General features: G+C 38.5%; 1 protein-coding gene across 1 annotated transcript; it reads right to left on the bottom strand.

Annotated features, from left to right (window-relative positions):
• Window positions 1-9,284: 9,284 nt before the first annotated feature.
• On the bottom strand, window positions 9,285-20,528 carry LOC121627997 (nuclear GTPase SLIP-GC-like). Its single transcript, XM_041966888.1, has 17 exons — window positions 20,486-20,528; window positions 18,808-18,901; window positions 18,165-18,381; window positions 17,803-18,030; window positions 13,978-14,181; window positions 13,726-13,901; window positions 13,351-13,444; window positions 12,198-12,285; window positions 11,983-12,104; window positions 11,661-11,831; window positions 11,433-11,587; window positions 10,740-10,857; window positions 10,420-10,528; window positions 10,188-10,321; window positions 9,941-10,022; window positions 9,581-9,662; window positions 9,285-9,480 (listed from the first exon to the last, which is right to left on the bottom strand). Exons 1-16 carry the CDS (start codon window positions 20,526-20,528, stop codon window positions 9,586-9,588), a joined length of 2,112 nt encoding a protein of 703 aa, XP_041822822.1. The 3' UTR covers window positions 9,285-9,480; window positions 9,581-9,585.
• Between the last annotated feature and the right edge of the window lie 1,833 nt (window positions 20,529-22,361).

Genomic DNA, 22,361 nt, shown 5'->3' with positions numbered 1-22,361 from the left:
TTGCATATTCACCTGAAGCATTAACAGCTGGTTCATTTTGAAAATAGCTGTAAAAATTCATATTTAATAAATAAATATTTAATACTACAAGCATTTATAAATTATGTATTTTATCACTGCAGGCACTGAAAATAAGAAATGTTGCCGTTCCTCAAATGATGGACAAAAATTCAAAGCAAGAAGATGGCCCAAAAATAGATAGTTTTGAGATTCAATTGCCCTGGGTTAAACTTCGAGAAGCCTCAACCTATTAAAAAAAATCATTCACCAGATAACAACTTGTGTAAAGTTAATGTGAAGGACAGAAACATGTTAGGTATTTCTTACTGTGCAAGAACATTTTCTTTTTTCATGCACTTGGAGTCTGCTTTAGGATTTAATAAAGATGTGACTAAGTCTTATCCCTATTCTTTAAAACTCTCCTTCATTCTGACTTTTGCACAATTTGCCATCTTCTCATTTTCACCTCTTTTGCATCCAGGGAAGTCTTGGGATGAGCCTAACTGTGCCTTGGATATAAAAGATGAAAGTAATAAAGAATTTTAACTATAGGAATCAACTTTAATTACCGTGCAGAAGTTTGGGGTAATAATTACAAAACAATAATACATTCACTAGTATACTCTTCCCTGAGCCGCCACCTTATCGTGGTGGAGGAATTTGTGCGTCCTGACGAGCCCCTATGTTGTCGGGGGCTCATGCCCCTGGTAGGGTCACCCATGGCAAACAGGTGTCTAGGGGAGGGACCAGACGAAGTGCAGCTCAAATCACCCCTATGATGATAAGAAAACAAGGACCAAGGTTTCCCTTGCCCAGACGTGGGTCACCTCCGTGCCAGGCCTGGAGGTGGTGCACGGAGGAGAGCGCCTGGTGGCCGGGCCTTTGCCCATGGGGCCCGGTCGGGCTCTGCCCGAAAGGGTGACATGGGCCTCTCCTCCCGTGGGCTCACCACCTGCAGGAGAAGCCATAGGGGTCGGGTGCAGTGTAAGCTGGGCGGCTGCCAGAGGCGGGGGCCCTGGCGGTCTCATCCTCGGCTGCAAAAGCTAGCTCTAGGTACGTGGAATGTCACCTCTCTGGTGGGGAAGGAGCCTGAGCTGGTGTGCAAGGTTGAGCGCACCATATGAAGTCATTTAAATGTGTACTATGACGTAGGGCTGTAAAGTTCAGATGGAAAATTAACAGGAAGTGGAAAATATTATTTTAACTTTATAGAAAGGGTGGGATTTAATAAGTTTTACTTCTGTGCTCGAAATAAACCGACTTACTTACTTACTATTTATACCTCTTAACTTTGTGGCTTTCTTTCATTTCATTCTCCTGTGAGATCTTGGTTTTTAATCTCTATTTCTGCTCATACCCACAGGGTCAAGGTGACCGCTAATGTGTTTTTCTAGATTTTCCCAATGTTTTAGAATAACCTGACAACAGGAAAATCTCCTGTGGCTCAGCACAATTACAAATTTAAGCCAGGGAAATGAGGTAAAATGAGGTAAACAGGTGGCAAATAGAAGAGCTGTTGTACCACTGGGACCATGGAACACCAGCTCCAAGGTCCATGAGTGTGTCTCAAACTGCACACTTACATGAGTGCACTGGAAGGTAGTGCGTAGTGCGCACTAAGCACTACCTTCTGTAGTGCACACTGTCATGGGTAAGTGCTGATCCAAATTGAGCACTAACGTTTTGCACTTACCGGTAGTGAAGTACCAGTTTAGCAGCGCCACTCCGTTAATATACTATTTTTTCTTCCAAAATCACGTTCACATACGTGTTTGCATGTCATCATACTTTTATGCTATTAAATGCCTTTTAAAAGGCCTCATTAGTGAAACAAAGAACTGTGGCCTCCACTGTATTAATCTATCTCAGTTGATAATAGAAACCATCATGTGTCTTTGCATGTCTCCCCCATACTTGTTAGTATAAAGTGCAATTTAAAACACTAAAAAACAGCTTTTAAATAAGCAAAGATATCTTAACTGAATTAAAGTACTTTACATTATACGTCTGTTTTTATTGGTGTTTACACTGATACCGTTCACGTCTGGCAACAGGAAACCGATTATACTAGAAACCATCATTTAAAATATGAAATGCAGTAATGAAGACGCTAAAACAGGGATGCAGAAAACATTTTATTTAAACTTTTTATTAAAACATTTCTCTCTTGCCGCCTCCTCTTCTCCACAGCAGCGTCCTAGCCCGCAGGTGGTAAATGCCTCAGTGCCACTGCTGGCTCAGTAGTTTGATGCCACAGTGACCTACGTTGAACACAGAATGGCAGGTTATATAAAAGCAAACATTATTATGTACTTTATGTGTACTTTGCAGATGCTTATCTAAAGTGATGTACAATCAGCTACGGCTTAGTCAGCGGTACCATGGAAACGGGCCAGTTCTCTAACCAGCGGTGTTTCCTAATCAGTTTTCAGATCAAGGATCATTTCGTTTACGCCAGAGACCCCGCAGTGCTTAATCTGGAGGTTCAACAATCATGAATAAACATACGGAACCTATAGCATTAATCATTTTTAACACTTATAGCCCATCTACATCCGCGAAATCGGCTATAAAACATTTATGTTGCTAACTTTACGGCAGCCTCCAACAAATGATCAGATCCATAACTATCATCAGGGATAGAAGAGATAAGAAGCATGCTGCAGTTTATATTATAATTATGATCAAATAACTTCATACTTACAACAGTAGAAAATAGCCTCCGCCTGCATCAGTACCACTGAGTCGGTGGCTGCCAGCTCTGAAAAACTGCTTGAAAGTCCCTCCCCTTTCGCTACGTCAGCAAGATAGCGTCCGTTTAGTGCGTGTAGTGTCCATCGTTTCGCACTAGATTTTTGGCCGAGTTTAGGGCAGCATCCGGGTACTTTCAGTGCACTGAGTTTTTACTGAAATTTCTGTGTCAGCGCACTAAGCGCTTAAATGTAGTGTTTGAAGTATAGAAGTGCGCGGTTTGGGACACACCCCATGTCTCCAAGCATGTGACATGGAAGTGTTGCGAGCTTTGTTTCTGAGCATTGATTCAGCATGCCAAAAGTAATGTGATATACCAACCGAGGCCTCGTTACATCATCAGTGCATATTGAGCAGCGCGCAGGAACTACAAAGGGGCCGGGCTTGTCAATCTCTCAAAAGAGGTTCCAAACGCTTAGGAGATTGTGGGTTTTTAAGGGGAGGTGATTCTGCTAGCAACTGTACAGCATTACATTTTAAAAACAAATTTAGGGAAAGCATTACATTAGCATTAGCTTATACTGGATCCCAATTACTTTTTAGAGATTTTGGGAAACAAACATCTGCACAAGATGGCGTTGCCAGGGTAACTGCTGAACGAGCTTAGATTATGAGAGTGTGAGAATGGAGTGGACAGTGCCTTCAACATCACAGGTAAGCTTTTTTTCCCTTTCTTTATATAGTTGTCTTTCTTAAATAGCCTCGCAAAAAGCAGACTTTAAAGTTAATCATAAACTTAATCCAGTTGCAGCTGCAGAGGAGCACCACAACCTGTGGGACCTTTCACAGCCGAGCTGGTTTCTGATCACCTTCACCAGAGAATTTTAATGATTTTAAACTTGGTTATTTACAATTTAATTCTTGTATTTCTTTCAGGTGCAATCTCTCAAAAGCTGACAAGGAAGTGTGCCAGAAGAGGAGCAGATTGAAGCCTAACATTATTGAGAAAATACTTTTTTAAATGAACACCTATGACAAATTACAGAGTTGCCAAAGCATTTTTCTCATAATACATAAAATCAGTAACACAATGTAGTAATTTGGCATCATTTAACATAACCAATGTGTAATAAAAATTATTAATTTTAATAATTAGATAAAAGGATTAAATTATTAATTAAAATATTGATTATTTCTTGGGCACCACCACACTAGAGAGCTCTAATACTGACCTAATGGCAGTGTTGACACGTGGGAAGTGAGGTCGCTCCTTCTCCATCATTTTCTATGGAACCTGCATGATGAGGCGAAAATTGCTGCCCTCCTCCAGCCAAGCAACATTCATGCATATTAAATGTTGAGCTCGGTCACATAGACGTGCACACGGGGGCTTGTGATGTGACGCAAGAAAATAGAAAAGTATTCCATTTTTGTCGCTGTCGCCTGGCTCTACAGCCAACCAGCGAGGTTTTCATCGACTGACCAATGAGAGCAGGCTAGACAGTGCCATCTGCAACCCTTTTCAACACGGAGGAACAGATCATATTAGCTGTGCCTGATTTTCCGATGCTTTATAAGTTATGTACTTTAATAAAAAGGCAGCCGCATGGGAACTTGTTGGCACCAGGGTAAACTTGTCTGGTAAGTTTCTTATTATATCTTGCATTTTTGTAAGCTACTTTATATTAGCATTGCAAACTTTTAGTTTATGCATACCTTACTGTATGTAATGATCAATATTAACTTTTAAAATAAATGTGTGATAATTTTCCAGTTAAATAACATGTATAACGTACAAATGTGTTTATTTAATTAATATTACGTAAAAGGTAAACATAAAAAAAACCATGTACATGTATTCCATTGGTTATGTACATTATACAACAATAGCTAATGAGACTTATTAAACTTAGGTGATCATATGAAAGACTCTGAACTGATAATGTGGAGTCACTTTTCTGAACAGATTTTCAGTCAATTCCCATATAGCATAGCATTTAAAAGTCCTAAAGATATTATCCATACCAGAGAGAAAAAAAGAAAAAAAGAAAAGAAAAAAAGAAAAAAAAAAAAACACAATGTGTCTGCCCATCTATACTATATGATGTTGCCATGGCACCTTACCAGCTGGTGAGTTGAAGTACTCACAGTGTTTTTTTCTGATTGAAGCCACCTCTCTGCTTGAGTAATTTGAACCAGTCTGGGTGATGGGCTCCAAACCAGCATCTCTCATGTTATCAGTGGGTGGTGACTGTGGAATCTCTCTCTCTACTTTTCTATTTTGCCGCATGTAATTCTGAAGGACACATGTTGCCTTCACGACAGAATTAGCTTTTTTTGGGCAGATACTCAGAACACGGCAATACATTCGCCACTGGGTAGAAAGAATGTCAAAAGTATTTTTGACTATTCTCTTGGCGCGAGACAAGCGGTAGTTGTAGCACCTCTCTTTTGTAGTTGTCTCCCTGGATATGGCCTCATGATGTGTTGTTGGAGGGGGAAAGTTTCATTTACCACAAGTACATGTGGCATTGGCCCCAAGTCCTCTGCACCTTGTAGTGGAGTGTCTTCAGGTATGCCCAGTGTGCCTGCCCTCAAACGTTTCCCTAGGGGAGACTCTGACAGAATGCCCCCATCACTGTTCCTCCCATATCCTCCCACATCAATGACCCTAAACATGTAGGGCCATCAACTACAGCTAAAAGGACAATAGAATGTGAGCCTTTGTAGTTAAAATACTTGGAGCCAGAGGACGGAGGAGCTTGTAGCACAACATGTTTACCATCTAGTGCACCAATGCTGTTTGGGAAATTCCATCTTGTTTTAAAACCCTCTGCAATGGCGTTCCAGTCACCCGTTGTTGGCTCTGGCATGTACTCTGGTTGCAGCACATCCCAAATGGCCTGTGACACTTGTTCTACAATCTTTCCAGTTGTTGAGCTTCCCACATGGTAGTTGAACCCAATAGTGGCAAAGGAATCTCCTGTTGCAAGGAATCTAAAGGAAATGCATAAAAAAAACATTTAATTATGTTACAGTGAACAGCAGTAACATAGAAACAAATGTATACTGACTTAAATCTAAATGTTATTTTTTAATGTTCATATATTTTATGCAAGTAAGGTATTGACTTGTTTAGACTTTGTTTTCACAGGTGAAGAGGTGAAAAAGCACTAGTAAAAACCTCAGAGATACTTTCATAAGGGCCCGCATAGCACTCAAAAATAAGAAAAGTGGCTCAGCGGCTGGTGATTAGAGGATATGGAAATACTTCCATGTCATGTCCTTCCTAGAACCTTATATAAAGGAGTGTGATACCAGTGGCAACTTGACTGCAGATGACTCACAGGAGGAGGAGGTAACATTGACCCTGGTGCCTGTGACAGAGGATGAAGATGGTGGGACTGCTGGTCTACTGCACACTACAACCAGTTATACCGCTAATGATTCCAGCAGCCTTGACCTGTCATCTCAGCAAATGCCCCAAAGATCTACTCTAAGACCAACCCAGGGAAACGAAGAAAGCCCGACCAGACCTTTGAGGAGTCCATCCTCAGCAGAGTGAATGATAATCAAGCCCAAATTCAACATACTGCTGAGGATGAAGCCTTTTCTTACAAAGCCTTTTGCCCATTCTCAGATGACATGTGGGAGCCTGAAAATCTGAGGCCAAGATGGAAATAATGAGAGTGCTCCATTAATTGGCGTTTGGAGAATATTTAATTATCTTGATGATAGTGATCCATTGTTAATTATTTTCAAAGTTCATGTAAATATTGTGCAGTAATATTATACATTTTTGCACATTAAGTTTACACCCTGTAATTGTTTTATAATGCGGACAAAGGAATTTTTTTTTTTTTTTTACAAAAACAAATTTATAAAAAAAAGCATACATTCTGCACAGTTTATTTGTTTATATTTTATAAATGGTGCCTCCTTGGTTCAAGTGCAATATTTAAAGTTCAATAAAACAATTACATTTGTCATATGTGATTTTCATTATTCACAAAACAAGTATATTTTGCTGTGCCAGAGCTAAAATATAACTGCTAGTGCTCTATGATTATAATAACTGTTTAAGCCTTTCTTCAGGACTGATGGGTTACCAGGTTTGTCTTTTTCTTTTGTTCAGCAGAGTCAACATCAAGATTTCCATCAATTCTAGCAAAATCCTCTGTCTCTTCATCCTTCATGCCTTCTCTGTGACAGACTGCTTTGAAATGTCAAAATTCCCTCCGATATCATAAACAATCACATTTCTTGGAGAAAGGCGATCGGAGAGTGCAATGCGTGACACTGTCCCCGTTGCTGTTGTTTCTCGCGTCTCGTGTGTTCGGTTTAATGAGGGTTGGGATGAGTTTCGCCTGTCGCTGTCGTTGGTCACCTCCCGTGTGTCGAGCCCATTAGAGTACTAAATTAATTCATCTAATAAATTAATTAATTCAAGCTAGTCAAATCAAATCAGTCATCAATCAATCAATCAGTCTCAGGACGCTAATAACTTGAATTCTTAATTCGAAGGGACCCATAACATGACTCAAAGGAGGAGATCAAGATGTTGATTAAACATTGTACAAAATTATAATAATTATATGCATGGTATGCATATCAAAATAAAACACACACGTATATATATTTAAATGAACAATTTGAAATAATAAAAACCGAATCTTTGACTCTTTTCTTACAAAGTCTGTCTTCTCTGTGATGGGATCAGAGAGACGTTAAATCACTTTATTACCCTTTGGAATGTAAGATAAACATTTCTGGTGTGTCTAAATGTCCTGGTCTTCATAAGGAGTTGAAACCTGTAGGAAGGGGTTTATCAGTTGAAGAGTTACATCTGAAATCCATAAAAAATTTAGTTCTTTGTGAGACAAATCTTGGCAGATTTGTGGCCAGCAGAAGATTAAATTTCAGAAACTTCCCAGATCTTTGATATAACTTAAGAAGTACTCCCACAGCCCAGGTTGGAGAACTGACCTTTGTTGACCTGTGGAACTGCAATCCAAGTCATAAATCTGAGTTATGGGTTTTTACCAGTCAGACCCCCACTTTTGGAATGAGAGGGACCACTTGTAAGGAGAAAATGCCTCAAATGTTTTATTCAGTCAGAATTAAACAAAAGTTCCAATCTTTATTTATTTGCCAGGCGAATCCGTGACAACAATCACTATCCCGGTTGCAAAAGCACCCCTTCCCTCATATGTTTTCGTTCCTGTTGTGAGTAGCTTATACTGTCATTAAAAATTGGTATACTTTAAATTACACCATAATTGTTACGTAAACTAATGTTACCTAATAACCCCCCTTTATCATTTGATTAATATGATTCAACATATTGAGCCATTTTTATGCATTTGGGTCTAAGTTAACTTGATGATTCATGGGGTCTCAGTTTCACCATCCCTATACGATATGGCATGGACTAACTACACTAATAGACAACAAGGAGAAAGAAAGAGAAAGCAATGAACCGGCAACTGAAACCAAGGGACAATAAATACACAGAGTAACTATGTTGGCAGAGCTGCCGCAGGTGTCGCTTGATCCCTCTCTCGAATCTCCCGTAGAAGTTAACATCATTTACACATGTGTATATGGTGCAGTAGCGTTCGCACAAAAAGACACAGAAGGCATATTATGCTTGAACTAGCTGCGTGGTCCTCTTTTCCTCTCACACGGCTGAACTCCACAGCTCGACATACAGAGCTCCACTAACTCAGGTGAAGGGTCCCAATCTCTTTATTAGTCTTAGTCACAGAACACAACTTTGCACATGCGCGCAGAGATCATCTATAGTGACACACATCACACTCTAACAAACTAACTACACACAGGTGAGGTGAATAAACAATCACACCAGGTGGGCCAATGAGCAGAAACTAAAATAAACATGACACTAAACACCAAAAACCAAGAACATAAAAACAAAAACATCACAAAAACCCAGAACATCAAAGTAAACCAAGGAACATGAAGTGTGAAACATGACAACACCAAGCAGATGGTTTTTATTTGGGCTTGTGTGCAAGCACTCAGTAAACAATCTGTGTTAGGGTATGAGAAGAAAAGACTTTGCACCAGCTAGTTTTCAGACTGCTGCTCATTTCCAAGTTGTTCTTACATCTGTTTCCTTCAGAGAAAGTCTAATAAATACCAAGGTTGTGTTGGTTATATCCCTGTTGCCATCGTTCTACCTTTTCACAAGACAATTGTGTTCGGTGCTTTAGTCTCGCTGAATTAAAAAAAACAGAAACTGAAATCTGAGCCCTTTTTTTAATGAGTATAATTATCACAGACTGGAACCACACAAACTCAAGAACTAAACAAACTGATTAAAATAATTCCTTTCCTGCAAAGCCATATTAAACTAAAATGGAAGTAAAATTGGTTAAGCTGGCCCTGATTCTGGCCTTGTAACCTGTATGATGAAACTACAAACACTCTTAGTTTGTATCCAACCAGCACCTCTCATTACATTATTATTTTACATTTTTGCATCTATGCCAAAGGCAATAATCTGCTACAACAAAAGAGAAAAAAATGGATCTCTCTAAAGTCAAAGTATAATGTATACACACACACATGTGTGTGTGTGTGTGTGTGTGTGTGTGTGTGTGTGTGTGTGTGTGTGTGTGTGTGTGTAGAAATAAAGATAAAGATAAAATAACTGAGAACAGAACATTTAGCAAAGCAGCAAATAATCTATTACTTAACATTTGTCTACAAAATGTCAGGTCCTTGAACTTGTCCTGGATCGTCCTGATCGTGGATTCAGCGCATCTGTTGGACAGAACCACATCAGTGTTACTAAAAACACGTAACATTTGTCAAGTCAAAATGAGTCAATCAATAAATGTTTACATGTAAAGAAAAGTTTTACCCATTTCATGACATTTCCTCCTCTGAGATGCCTCCTAGTTGTTTGTAGTGATTCTGTACCAGCATAAGCTTGTCTGAAACATCTATAATACAAAGAGATATTTGTCAAATATCTACAGGGTCTTTAATGGTCTGCATGAATTATTTTACTTAGATATGGTCCTTTTCAGCTTAGTCACACAGTAGTTCATAAAAAAGTCACAAAACTTAATCTATTTATTTGTGTTGGTGGACACAGTTTTCCTTTACGTACACAGATAAGAATATAATTACATACTACCAGTCAGATGTTTGGACACACTTTCCCATTAAATAATAACAAAGTTTAATGGTTTACTATTAGATCAGACTGGTGCTTTACCTGGGATTGAGTTGTCATTGGTCTTCAGTGAGAGCTCAATTGATTCCTTCATTGTTTTCTCCAGAGTTTCCCAGATGTCCTCCTATTTAAACATTAATCACTTATTATAGTGCAAAATGTAGTTTAAAGTAACTCCATCAAACATAAAAGTGCTGTTAAATATGATCTCATAGCTGCTCAGACATGAATGTGAATTGTGGAGCTTAAAATGCTTTCAATTTGTAGTAAATTTACTAAAGTGAAATACCACCAAGTCTTCGAGCTTCTTCAACATAACTTGCTTAGCCTGGTCAAGCATGATGTTCTCAGGCTTAGACACATACTTGTTAATCGTGTCCTTCATGTTTTGCAACGAGTCCTTTCCTCTAAATTCTGCTGCTCCTAAAAAAGAAGTTATGATGTCTTTTTATGCAGAATCACAAATAAAGGTAAACGTGTGCTGTTATCATGACAGGATTTGCTGTGATTTCTTTTCTTACTCTTGTAGCAGGCTTGCATATTGTTTGCAATGGTCTCCGTCAGACTGTTGTAGATCTTTTTCTTGCGGTCGCGGATTTCTCTTTTCAGCTTTGTCTTGATTTTTTCTTCCTAAAAGGAATAATAAAAACCATGATTTCCAAACGTGGTATTGTTCCAGATTTGACCTGGAAAGCAGTAAATTAAAATTCTTTCTATGCTACCTCCTCAGTATTAAAAAATACATATCCTGTAAATACTAACAGCTTTGCATTAGCAGATATGCAAAATAAAACGTCAGTTTTAACACAATAAGCAGGTTGTTGCTTTTCCCATCCTTCACCTCTGTCTTCAGAAAGATGAGCTGCAGTTTGACACCATCGTACTCCTGAATCAGTCCCTCTGTGTCCAATGAAAATTTATTGATGACACCAAAGAATGGCCCGTCTTTTCCGTCATTTCTGAAACATATTTAAAAATGTAAATATTTGTAGAATTGAAGAAGTCACACCAGAATAAACCACAGGTCTGTCTGAGGGAGGCAAAGTAAAAACACAAAGACCTCCTGCAAACTGTCTCACTTACTGCTGAATCTTTATAACATTTTACTTTGTGTCATCTTCATCGTGTGTAGAACATGGTCATGTATGTATGCTGTACATACATGTATATCTCATTGATTTAGTGGGAAAGAGTGTCCAAACTTTTGTCTGGTGCTGTACATGTACACCAAACAATACCTCATCCCACCAAACATCCAATTATCCAACCAGAGAACTAGATTCCAGTTTAAAATTTAGGAAATATGTCAATGTAACAGTAATTTTTTAGCATAACTTGAATCAGGTATATAATTCTCTGTTTGGATAACTGGATGAATAAATTTGAGTGTTATGTATAAATAGACAGGAAGCAGTTAAAATAACAAGAAAATAACACATCAGCATGTTGATTATCCATAAAGATCAGATTCATTGTTAGGATTCCACAGAGTTTAAAGCTGAGCAAATAATTTTTTAGCTCCTTGAAATCTTACGGGAATGTCTTCCTGAATTCTTCATCAATGCTGTCAGTCAGGAATGATGCTAACTTCATGTTTAAGTTTATTTCTTTTCCTTTTTTGGGCTGATAAACTCCACCATTGTTGACCACACACTTCAGTATCTTATGGAATCCTCTGCCATTCTTTCTCTGAAGGAAAATAAAGGGGGGAGTTGAACTTAGCAAATCAAAGCCTAGTTCAGTTTAATCAATAATTACTTACCGGATAAATCCAGTTCAAGCTTTTTTTATATGAACTTTTTGAGGTTTCCACTCCTTTATGGAGGTGCGTTTTAAAAGCTCTGTAAGCTTTAATCATTTCTTCTTTAACTGAGCCAAGTTCATGTTTTATCTTGTTTTCAAGTTGTTTACAGACATCAGTTTTTTGAACAGCCTGAAAAAAAGTAGATTTTCTTGTTCAGGAAGTCTTCTATTAAATAATATTACATAATACTATTATGGCTAAACCTGTGTAAAAATCGTCAATTTTGTGTAGTTAAAGGTAATTTATTATTTTCTGTAATTATCAGGGAGAACTATCTTACTGCTTCTCCACATCTGGCCCCTTGAATCAAGGAGAGAATCCCATGAGCTCCAGACACATAGTTTAATGTCTCCGAGTGACAGTCATTGAGATTTTTCAGAAAGACCTGTAGTTCAGGTATTTCTGTAAAATTCAAAAGTCAGACTCTATTAATTATCTGAAAAAACAGGACATGCTTGTTGAACGTTTTCTGCAAACACCAAAGATCACACCTACCAGTTTCCTCTTGATTTAGATGTTTTTCTGTCAGAAACTCTTGGGAGCTCACCGTGAACACTTCGAAACTGACGTCACCAAAGCGTTTCTAGGAAAACAACATTTTCATACATATTTTGTAGACAATGTCTGGATGACAAACTGAAATAATAAATTACTCTTAAATTAATCCAGTGTCAAACCCAGCATATCTATCACCCATTCATGTTGATTCACACAATGCTACAGTATCCCTGCACCATATCATACAATTTATCAAAGATAAATATAATAGCAAAGATGTACCAAATGTACCATAAAAAATGGAAGCAATTTATTAACATAACTTTAATGTTATCTGTGTTGAATGAGTAGATGTAAATAGCAAATCTTAGGTAGGGAAACTGTATTGGAACAGTTGATTTGTTTGCACGCGTTTGGGCCTCTGGGGGACACAGTTCTGTTTGCATGGCCCTTTCCATGCAGGTCTAGTACTGCAGCTTCAGCTTATAGTAAATAAAAGGAAGTGATGCAACAGGAACTTTCTGTTTTTATGGGTCATGAGAATGGTGGTATGCTTGCCAGGCTGAAGCCTCATTCTTTATCTCGGGCCATCCGTTTGTTCCTAGCCCTTTGAGTGGCAATATAAGTAAGTTCACACGTTTGTCACATTGTTAGACTATATTTAGCTGATTATTAAGTTGATTCATGACTTGATTTGCATTATTTATGTAGTCACCGCCACATATTGTATTTTCTTGTGTGCCTTGTTATGTATATCTTGAGAAGGTCTGTCCTACTGTATTCACGTAATTTGAGCGAAAATAACATGCTACTGTAATATATGTAGCTCCTGAATATGAAATTGATGCCCTAGGTGTGCTACATTGTGTTCTTCCTTTTATTTGTCTATTTCAGTTTCACACCTCCGTGTAGTAAATCCTGTTCAACTACGACACCTGTCTGTTCCTTGGAGGATGCATTACATAGGAAAGTTTAGCTGGCTGTGAATCTCAGTATAGGACAAGAGTCACATGGGGTGCAACAGCATGGAAACCCATGTTTGCATTGTGACTGAGCTTCTTTATGTAGGCTGATACAGGCCTTTGATTCACTCAAAACTTGTGCAGCTGGTTGTCTTACTTTTCCCTAATACAGTAGTTTTTAATTTTACCTTACTTGTGTGGAGCCTGTTGAATTCCTCTAACACTTCCTCTCTGGCTTTCATGTTTCTCTTGAATATGTGGGCACGAACAGCATCTGCTGAGCTATAAGAAGAGATACAGTAAAGCTTCATACATTTCTTTATTTAAATATAAACATGACTTAAAACACTTCAAACATGATCAGAATTTCACACATCTGATGCAGAGATCCACAGTAAACATATGAGGACAAAATATACTTAAACAAACTTTAGATTGTTCCAGTTTCTGTCGGTCTGTCTAGCTATCTAGTATAGAATATATGTTTACTTACTGTATTTATATGTTGCCGAACAATTTTGGAGTTTTATTCAACTATACGTTTAGTATAATAAATGACTTACTGATCATCCAGATCTTCAATGTCATCAGATTTGGTGCAGATGAAGTGAATTTGCTGACACTCGCCACCATTTCCAATAAGACTTCTGACATTTTTCAGGATTTCCCAGGATTCTTTTTCTGCAGCAGTACGATCAATAATAGCCACAATCCACACAGTAGAACAGCTTCCAACAATCTGAAACAGTATAATACTTATTGTAAATATTTTTGGTTTAGGAAGAAAAATTAACAACATTCTGACTATATATTACCCCTTTCCACATTTCATCTCTGCTCTTGTTACGGTCCCCATTTCCAGGTAGGTCTATGAGTGTGACGTGCTGGAGAAGATCATTGTTTGGTACCCTGACAGTCACACACTTCACCAGAGGCCAGTACCACCTCCTTACTTCTTTACCTTCTTGTTTTGTGTCATTTCTTGTGTACTTGACAAATTTTGCTGTTAGCTCTTGAGCCTGCAAAAAATGAAAAATTACATATGTAAAATTAAAAAAAATGCTTGACTTATTGTGCAAATGAAAAATGTGCTATACAATAACAAAAATCAGTATGATGAATAATGTTAAATTCTAAGAATGAGTCAGGGGACATTTTGTACAAAACTGCAGAATTAACTTTATAATGAATGTGCAACCCTGACAAGCATAAATGTGTATGAATATACCAAGAAATGGCAAAAAAACAAACAAAAAAAATAAGACAATATTCAAGCATGATTAGTATCCAAAACACAATTCTAGAAAACAAGAATCTCTAATAAGGGAACAAAGGGAAAATTATGACCTGTCATATTCAGTTGTCTGTCTCTAATCCAACAGAACACATTTTGGTACATTCACAAGCCATTTATATCAACACATTCCTCTGTCAAAGAACAATTAAAAAAATGTGTGAAAATATCCCAAAAATATTCATGCAACAGTGGATCCTCCAAGTAATATTAAGTCATGAAAATGATATGTTAGGAAACCACGGGGAATTTAGCTGAATGGCTATATTAAAAAAAAAAAAAAAAAGCCAAATACATTACATTACGTTTCTTTTGGAATGGGAGCACCATTTTAAATATTGTTCTTCCATTACCTCCATTTACTACCATTGTTGCCTGCTTAGATTTTGTTTTGCTGACTAAAAATTTTAAAATCTAGTTCAAGAGGTAAAAGATGAAGAAAGAAAAGAGAAAAGACGGGCCTTAGGGAAAAAAAGATAAGAAAAAGGAAAAATTGAGCTCTAAACGGTTTTTGACAAGTGCAGGAGTGTTGATTTCATGCAGAGCAGCATTACCATGTGTGTGTACGTATACAATTATACAATAAAAGAATGTTCAATAATCGTATCTTACAGTAAAAGGAGGCACTTACAAGATAATCAAATGATAATTTATCAACAAACTCCTCTATGAGCTGCCACCTTACCGTGGTGAAAGAGTTTGCACGTCCTGACGATCCTAGGAGCTATGTTGTCGGGGGCTTTATGCCCCTGGTAGGGTCACCCATGGTAAACAGGTGTCTAGGGCAGGTACCAGATGAAGCACGGCTCAAAGCACCCCTTTGAAAATGACAAACCATGGACCCATGTTTCCCTTGCCCAGACGTGGGTCACTGGGGCCCCCTCTGGAGCCAGGCCTGGAGGTGGGGCACGGCGCTTGGTGATCGGGCCTTTGCCCATGGGGCCTGGTCAGACTCAGCTCAAAAAGGTGACCTGGGCCCCCCCTCCCGTGAGCTCACCAACTTCAGGACAGGCCATAGGGTGCAGTGTGAGCTGGGCGGTGGCCAGAGCCGGGTACTCTGGCGTTCTGATCCTCGGCTGCAGAAGCTATTTCTAGGGACACCGAATGTCAGCTCTCTAACGGGGAAGGAGCCTGAGCTGGTGCGCGAAGTTGAGCGATTCCGGCTAGATATAGCTGCACTCACCTCAACACACGGCTTTGGCTCTGGAACCACTGTCCTTGAGAGGGACTGGACCCTCTTCCATTCTGGAGTTGCTTCCAGTGAGAGGCGCTGAGCAGGTGTGAGCATGCTCATTGCCTTCACGACTTGGCGCCTGTATGTTGGGGTGGACTGTTGTTTGTGCTTATGCAACAAACAGCATGTGCTTTGTGGACTTGGAGAAGGCATTCGACCGTGTCTCCTGGGGACTCCTGTGGGGGGTACTCCAGGGGTATGGAGTGTCAGACCCCCTTGTACGAGCTATCCGGTCCCTGTGCAAATGGTATCAGAGCTCGGTTGCAATGCCGGCAGTAAATCAGAATAGTTTCCAGTGAGGGTTGGACTCTGCCAAGGCTGCCCTTTGTCTCCAATTCTATTCATAACTTTTATGGACAGAATTTCTAGACACAGCCGAGGTGTTCAGGGGATCCGATTTGGTGGCCTCAGGACTGGTTCTCTGCTCTTTGCGGATGATGTGGTTTTGTTGGCTTCATCGACCCGTGATCTTCAGCTCTTCGCTGCTAGTGTGAAGCGGCTGGGATGCAGTGTCTGCAGTGATGTGGACCCTGCATCTGTCTGTCATGGTGAAGGAGGAGCAAAGCCAAAAGGCAAAGCTCTTTGCTGGTAGATCTACGTTCCCGCTCTCACCTACGGTCACGAGCTGTGGGTAGTGACCAAAAGAACAAGATCACGAATACAAGCAGCCAAAGTGAGTTTTCTCTGCAGGGTGGCTGGGCTCTCCCTTAGAGATAGGGTGAGAAGCTCGATGATCTGGGAGTAGAGCCGCTGCTCCTCAGCATCGAGAGGATGCCAGATGAGGTGGCTTGGGCATCTGGTCAGGATGCCTCCTGGACACCTCCCTGGTGAAATGTTCCAGGCACGTCCCACCGGAAGGAGGCATCAAGGAAGACACAGAACACACAGGATGGACTACATCTTTCGGCTGGCCTGGAAATGCCTTGGGATCCCCTGGATGAGCTGGTAAATTTGGCCGGGAAAGGGAAGGCTGGGTTTCCCTGGTTAGGCAGCTGCCCCCGCAACCCGACTCAGTATAAGCGGCAAAATTGGATGGATGGAATAAACTTTTCTTTTTAGATTAAGGCCGAGCTATTGTACATTTAAAAAAGACATGGCATGTAGTGTAAGCACAACACTCACAAAGATGGGCCTTAAGGGAAAAAAAGAAATATTGAGCTCTAGGAATTGTGCTGATTTCATGCAGAGTTGCATTACTGTGTGTGTGTATGTGTACAATTACACAACAATAAAAGAACATAACACTACAAAACATGCAGTGTAGGCACAACTGTGGATAGCAGGGAAAATTAATTAAGCTATAGTCAAAATCTGATTGGCCGCAAAATCTGGACCTCACTTTTAGGTAAATTTTAATATTAATAAAAAAAATAACAATGACACTGTACTTCCATAAATGTTCAGGAATGTGTTTACTTTATGACATCGCAGTGGATTTTAGATGTCACTATTTTGTTATCAGATCAGATGTTATCAACAGATGTTCTGTTGGGACATTTTTTTATTTGTTTTGGGGTGAGCTATAGTCATAAAGTAGAAGCCTTAACCTATTTTGTTTAGTCTTCATGTAGTTTGAAGCAAAGAGAGTAGTTTACATACACACATAGAGAGAGCACAAGATGGAGTCAGAACCAACACCATGAGGCAGAGTAGGTGTGTTCTCTTTTCTGGATGAAGCCTCACACAACAGCAGGAAGGATGACACAAAGAGCTGAGAACAAGCTCAGCGCCCCAACAAGAGAGGGGCCAGTTCTCAACATGGCTACTCCCCAACTTTGTAGCCATTCGGCTGTAGTTAGTATCAAATTACTTAGTTAGTTATAGTTAGTATCCTTCATTTGAACAGAATCTATTTTCTGGGAGGTTGAGTGCAGAGTAACAGCGCTGCTGACTGCAGAGACCGAGCAGAAAATGGTCCCTGTACCAGCTTGAGTTTGAATCTTCATAAATAGCTTGAGAAAAGTAGTTTGTCTTCGTTTCGTAATACAAACACATTATTTTACAGTTCCAATATGTAGTCTATATTTAGTGCACATTCATGTACAGCATTGTGCTACATGATGAGAGTAATCAAAGTTAGACTGGAGCTTAAATCTGTTTTTAATGTCTTACTGAGTCGCACGACAAGGTCTTCTTCTCGGACTTGAGGAATTCTGGAATTTCTCTGAAGTATTTGTTGTCCATGAGTTTTTCAGGTGTTTTCTCTTTCCACTCGTCTCCATAAAGGGCTGACAGCTTGTCATCAATGTCACGAAGATCATCATCATGATCACTCTCCATTTCACTATCTGGATTATCCTTGCGGAGCTGATTCATTGACCACAATTCATCTTTCCACTCCTGTAAGAAAGAAAGATAGATAGACAGATGGATGGAGGGAGGGAGGGAGGAAACAAAATATAGTGTCATCAAAAATAATATTAAAAGAATCTGTATTTTTTCGACAGAATAAACATATCCAAAGTTAATTGTACCTCTGCTGTTATGAACTCAATGTCCGCCTCATACTTGTGGTTGTGCCTGTTAGCCTCTACTTTAATCATGACTGAAGTGCATGCACTGACACTGCCAGTGGGCAAAAGTTTCTTCTCCTTAATGACAGCATTTATCAAAGAACTCTTTCCTGCTCCAGTTCTGCCAAAGACACCAACCAGCTCCCTCTTATCTGTCTCCAAATCCATGATTTTAGTCCTGTGATGAGTTCAGACAAAATTGATTCATTTATAAACACACAAGCACTGAAAATATTTGCTTGATCTGATTATAGACTTCTATCTATCATTACTGAGAGTCGTGCAGCAAACTTTTATTTAAGATGCTGTGAAAGATGGAAATTTGCTGAAACACATGCCTGCATTTAGTTCATCCTGTTCACACCTTGAAGTGAAAGATGACTCCTGCTGTCACTGTATAATTTGTGTTAATGCAGTTACACCTACCTTTAAACTTTTAAAACTTTAAACGGGCCAGTTAAGGTGACTTTTGACTGATTGCTACAGAAATTATATTAAACTCACAGGTATGAATTATATTTCTTACTGGTCATGACCTAGACAAAGAAATCTGTTGTGTTTTCTGTGTTAAAACTTGCATGAAATCAGAAAATGCAAAACTTACTTCAGGAAAGCATTGAGCTCTGTGTTGTCTTGATTTTGCAGACTTGTGTCAACACTTCTCATTAGTGTCTTAACTTCAGACAGTATCCTTAAATCTGTTTGCATCAAAGAAAAGAATTTAAAAATAACCACAAATTAAAAAAATTAAATGACAAACACTATAGAAACAAAACGTTCTTTTTTGTTTCTGTGGCCAGTGTAGAAACAGAAATTCTCCGAAAAATGTCATTGCTTTGTTCATCCTCATGATAAGCTAGATACTGTAATTCTTTAAAAAAATTACCTGATGCTTCACACCGCTGCTTATTTGGTGATTGACCTTTGTTGATCTCCAGAGGAGAACCATGCTTTCTTTTTCCTTGTTGGAAAAAAAAAAAATATATATATATATATATATATATATATATATAATAACATAATAGCATTTGTATTGTGTATCCAGGGTCTCTCAAAATCTTTACTTACAGTATATTTTTCAAAAGTTACATAGCATCTAAAAGATAATATATTTGGTATCTCACCATTGTCACGTGTAGATGGCCCAACCTAAAGATCAACATAAATATCTGACTCCTGGAGCATATTTGATCATTTGATCTATTGTTAAAATTAAAATATACACAACATGATAGCTACACTTGAGTTTATGTTCTTAGGACATTTGTCAAAGACGGGAGAGGAAACTAACTTAAAAGTGATCATATTGACCATCCTTGTTTCTCAATCAACAACAGTCATCCAGTGAGACGTTCCTCAGCCAAATATGTGTAAGTATAAAAACTACTGGCATGTTCTTCACTCATTAAATGTCTGTGAATCTCATAGTCATATTTACCTCAATGACTTCTTCATGATGCTGTGGATGCTGGACATAAAAGACAATGCAATATAATTTTTAAGCAAACACTGAAAGTATAATTTAGATTTTTGTGGTTATATAACTATATAATAACTAATTTATCATATTTCATCACTGTAAAAATATGTAAAACTTACTGGAACAGAAAAATCCTCAGTGCCCACATTTGTGTTTTGTTCTTCTTGCTGTCAAGAAGATAGTTAAAAAAAAAAAAAAAGTCCATAAATGTCGAAATTCTCTGGAGTGCATTGTTTGCCAGTGAGATATTTTCATATTTAATGCCGTCATAATTTATACAGAAGTTCTCCAGAAGTTGCATGTATCAAATGTGAAAACGTAAAGAGATTATTTCATATCGCAGGTTATTTACCTTCAATAGGTTTAAGTTTCTCTTGAATATTGCTCTTGGTCCCACTTTTGGGATTAAACAATCAATGTCTCGATCTTCAAGACAATAAAGACTTTCCTTGGTTATGTCTTGTTCTGTAATTACAAAAGCTTCATTAAATCTTTGACATGCAGAAATAATTTCACCTGATATTCATTAGGAGGTGGTAAACCTCTGGGCTCATACACTGACTTTCCTTGTTTAAATAAATTATATGCAAACATAGAAGAAAAGCAGGAACTGATCAGCACTTCTCCCAAAATGTTTTGATGCATGAATGAACAGAGTTGCAGAGCAGAACAATTTGGCATGTTAATGTATTTATTGTTAAGTTTCAGAGTCAGACCACACAATGCCGTCCATGTAGAGGCTGTAATTGCCCAAAACGAATCAGTAATGATACTTTACCTTTAAATCTTTCCATCAACTCACTTAGACCCCATTGACTTAGTTTGCCACGAACAAATTCATCCATGATTAAGATCAAGAACTGAAAGATAAAATGTGAACAAAAACATTACAGATGTGATCAGTTAACTCTTAAATGAATGCAAGTTGTATTAAATGAACAGATTCATGTTTTTGAAATCCATACTAAAAGTTAAAATAGCTTACCTGTATTAGAAGGTAATCTTTACAAAAACAGTAATTTGATTCAAGAGAGCTGAAGTCAGCAGGCAGGCGTGAACCTGTAAGAGAGAAGCAGAGAGCAGGCTAAATAAGAGCAGAACAGATGGGAGTGGTTACATTCAGTCCCACATATGAGCTTTCCTCCATTCATTACATCTCTCCGCCTCTCAGCAGCATATTTTTCTGTTAACGGGTCAGTTCAGTTTAAAGGCTGAATAATTGGGATTTTTTCCTTGAAAATAATTTAAAGTTCTCATTTGCTGCGAGGGATAAAAGGAAGCTTCCCGATAAACAATCTGTCTCCTACATCAACAATGTCTTTGTCAAGTTTTTCTCCTTCAAAATAAGAGTTCCATGCCGGAATAACTTGGGTGCACCGTGTTGCTCTTTCCAACTTCCTGGTTCCTTAACCAATCATATGCGACTCCCCACGGTTTTACATGATCACAATAAATGTGTCCCTGTAATGACAATGTCTGCAACGCCACTAATCGAGAGGGGTCTCCAAGCAGAGCCATTTTTATTTGTGGTTTTACAGCACCTATGCAGTACTATATCGTAGGTTGTGATGGTGACCCAAAGACAATTTTCCACGTAATAGAGAAATATTCTATTTTATTCTGTTCATATAAACACCGATAGACAATAAAAGTAGGCCAGATTAAAGATTTTTCTTTTTTCGATTGCTGACGGCTGATTCACATGTCTGCCATCTAGCGGTGGAGAGTGGTAAGAGGTTTAAGCTCTCTTTCTGGCGATCTTTTACAAATTTGGTGCATAGAGGGTTTATTCTGCTGCTACTTAAAAACAGAGTGTAATGATAACTTTTTATGCAGAATCATGAAAAAAGAAGAAGAAAAAAGAAATGCAACTTACTTAAACACAAATATACAATAATGCAGTGATGCTGTCGCTGCCCTTGGAACAGAGGATCTGTGGTTTAAACAGAAGTCTTGCAATTCTCTTGCAATTCTTTGCTGAATCAGCCATGTGCGTGTTAAGAGCGGCCCCACCCTTGTTATCTACAGGTCTGCATCATTTAATCGTTTTGTTTTGGTTTCTTTTTTTCTTCCCTGAGGAGTAACTGACTGTAAGCATGAGTGTGTGCTTGTCTGGATCTATATGTTAAATAGTTTCAGGAGTTATTATGTGTTTAGACAGTACAAGGACTTTTGAACTGAGTTATTTTTATTTTTAATTACAGCTGACTGAGAGGGTATTTTTTTAGAATAATTCTGCTAATTCTGTCTGCATGAATTTAAGAGTGGTGGGTGTTAAAGGATGAAGGTTTGAGGGTCAAATACTTATTTTTTCATTGATTTTTCATAAAAGTATTGTTTTGTTTTTCTTTTAATACAAAGTAAAATAACAACTGAAGTAATGTCTACATATAAATATCCTCCCTGAGCCAGATTCTGCCAGAAGTTTCTCCTTCCTGCTAAAGAGGTTTTTCTTCTTCACTGTTGCCCGCTGCCTCGTGCATGCTCAGGATCGGGGATTGAAAAGAGGTCAAAATTTAATGCAATCCATTGGTTTCCACAGCTAGGCTATCATTTTTCATGAACTGGTTTGTATGAACACTGATTGGATCACACTGAATTGGCTTGAATTGATTTTATATGGAAAGTGCCCTCCTATGACTTTGCTGGCGCGATACAAATAAAGCCGAATTGAATTA

This window comes from Melanotaenia boesemani, chromosome 2 (genome assembly GCF_017639745.1).
Source record: "Melanotaenia boesemani isolate fMelBoe1 chromosome 2, fMelBoe1.pri, whole genome shotgun sequence".
Lineage (NCBI taxonomy): Eukaryota > Metazoa > Chordata > Actinopteri > Atheriniformes > Melanotaeniidae > Melanotaenia > Melanotaenia boesemani.
The sequence above is the reverse complement of the archived record's forward strand: the minus strand, read 5'-3'. Positions and strand labels throughout refer to the sequence as shown.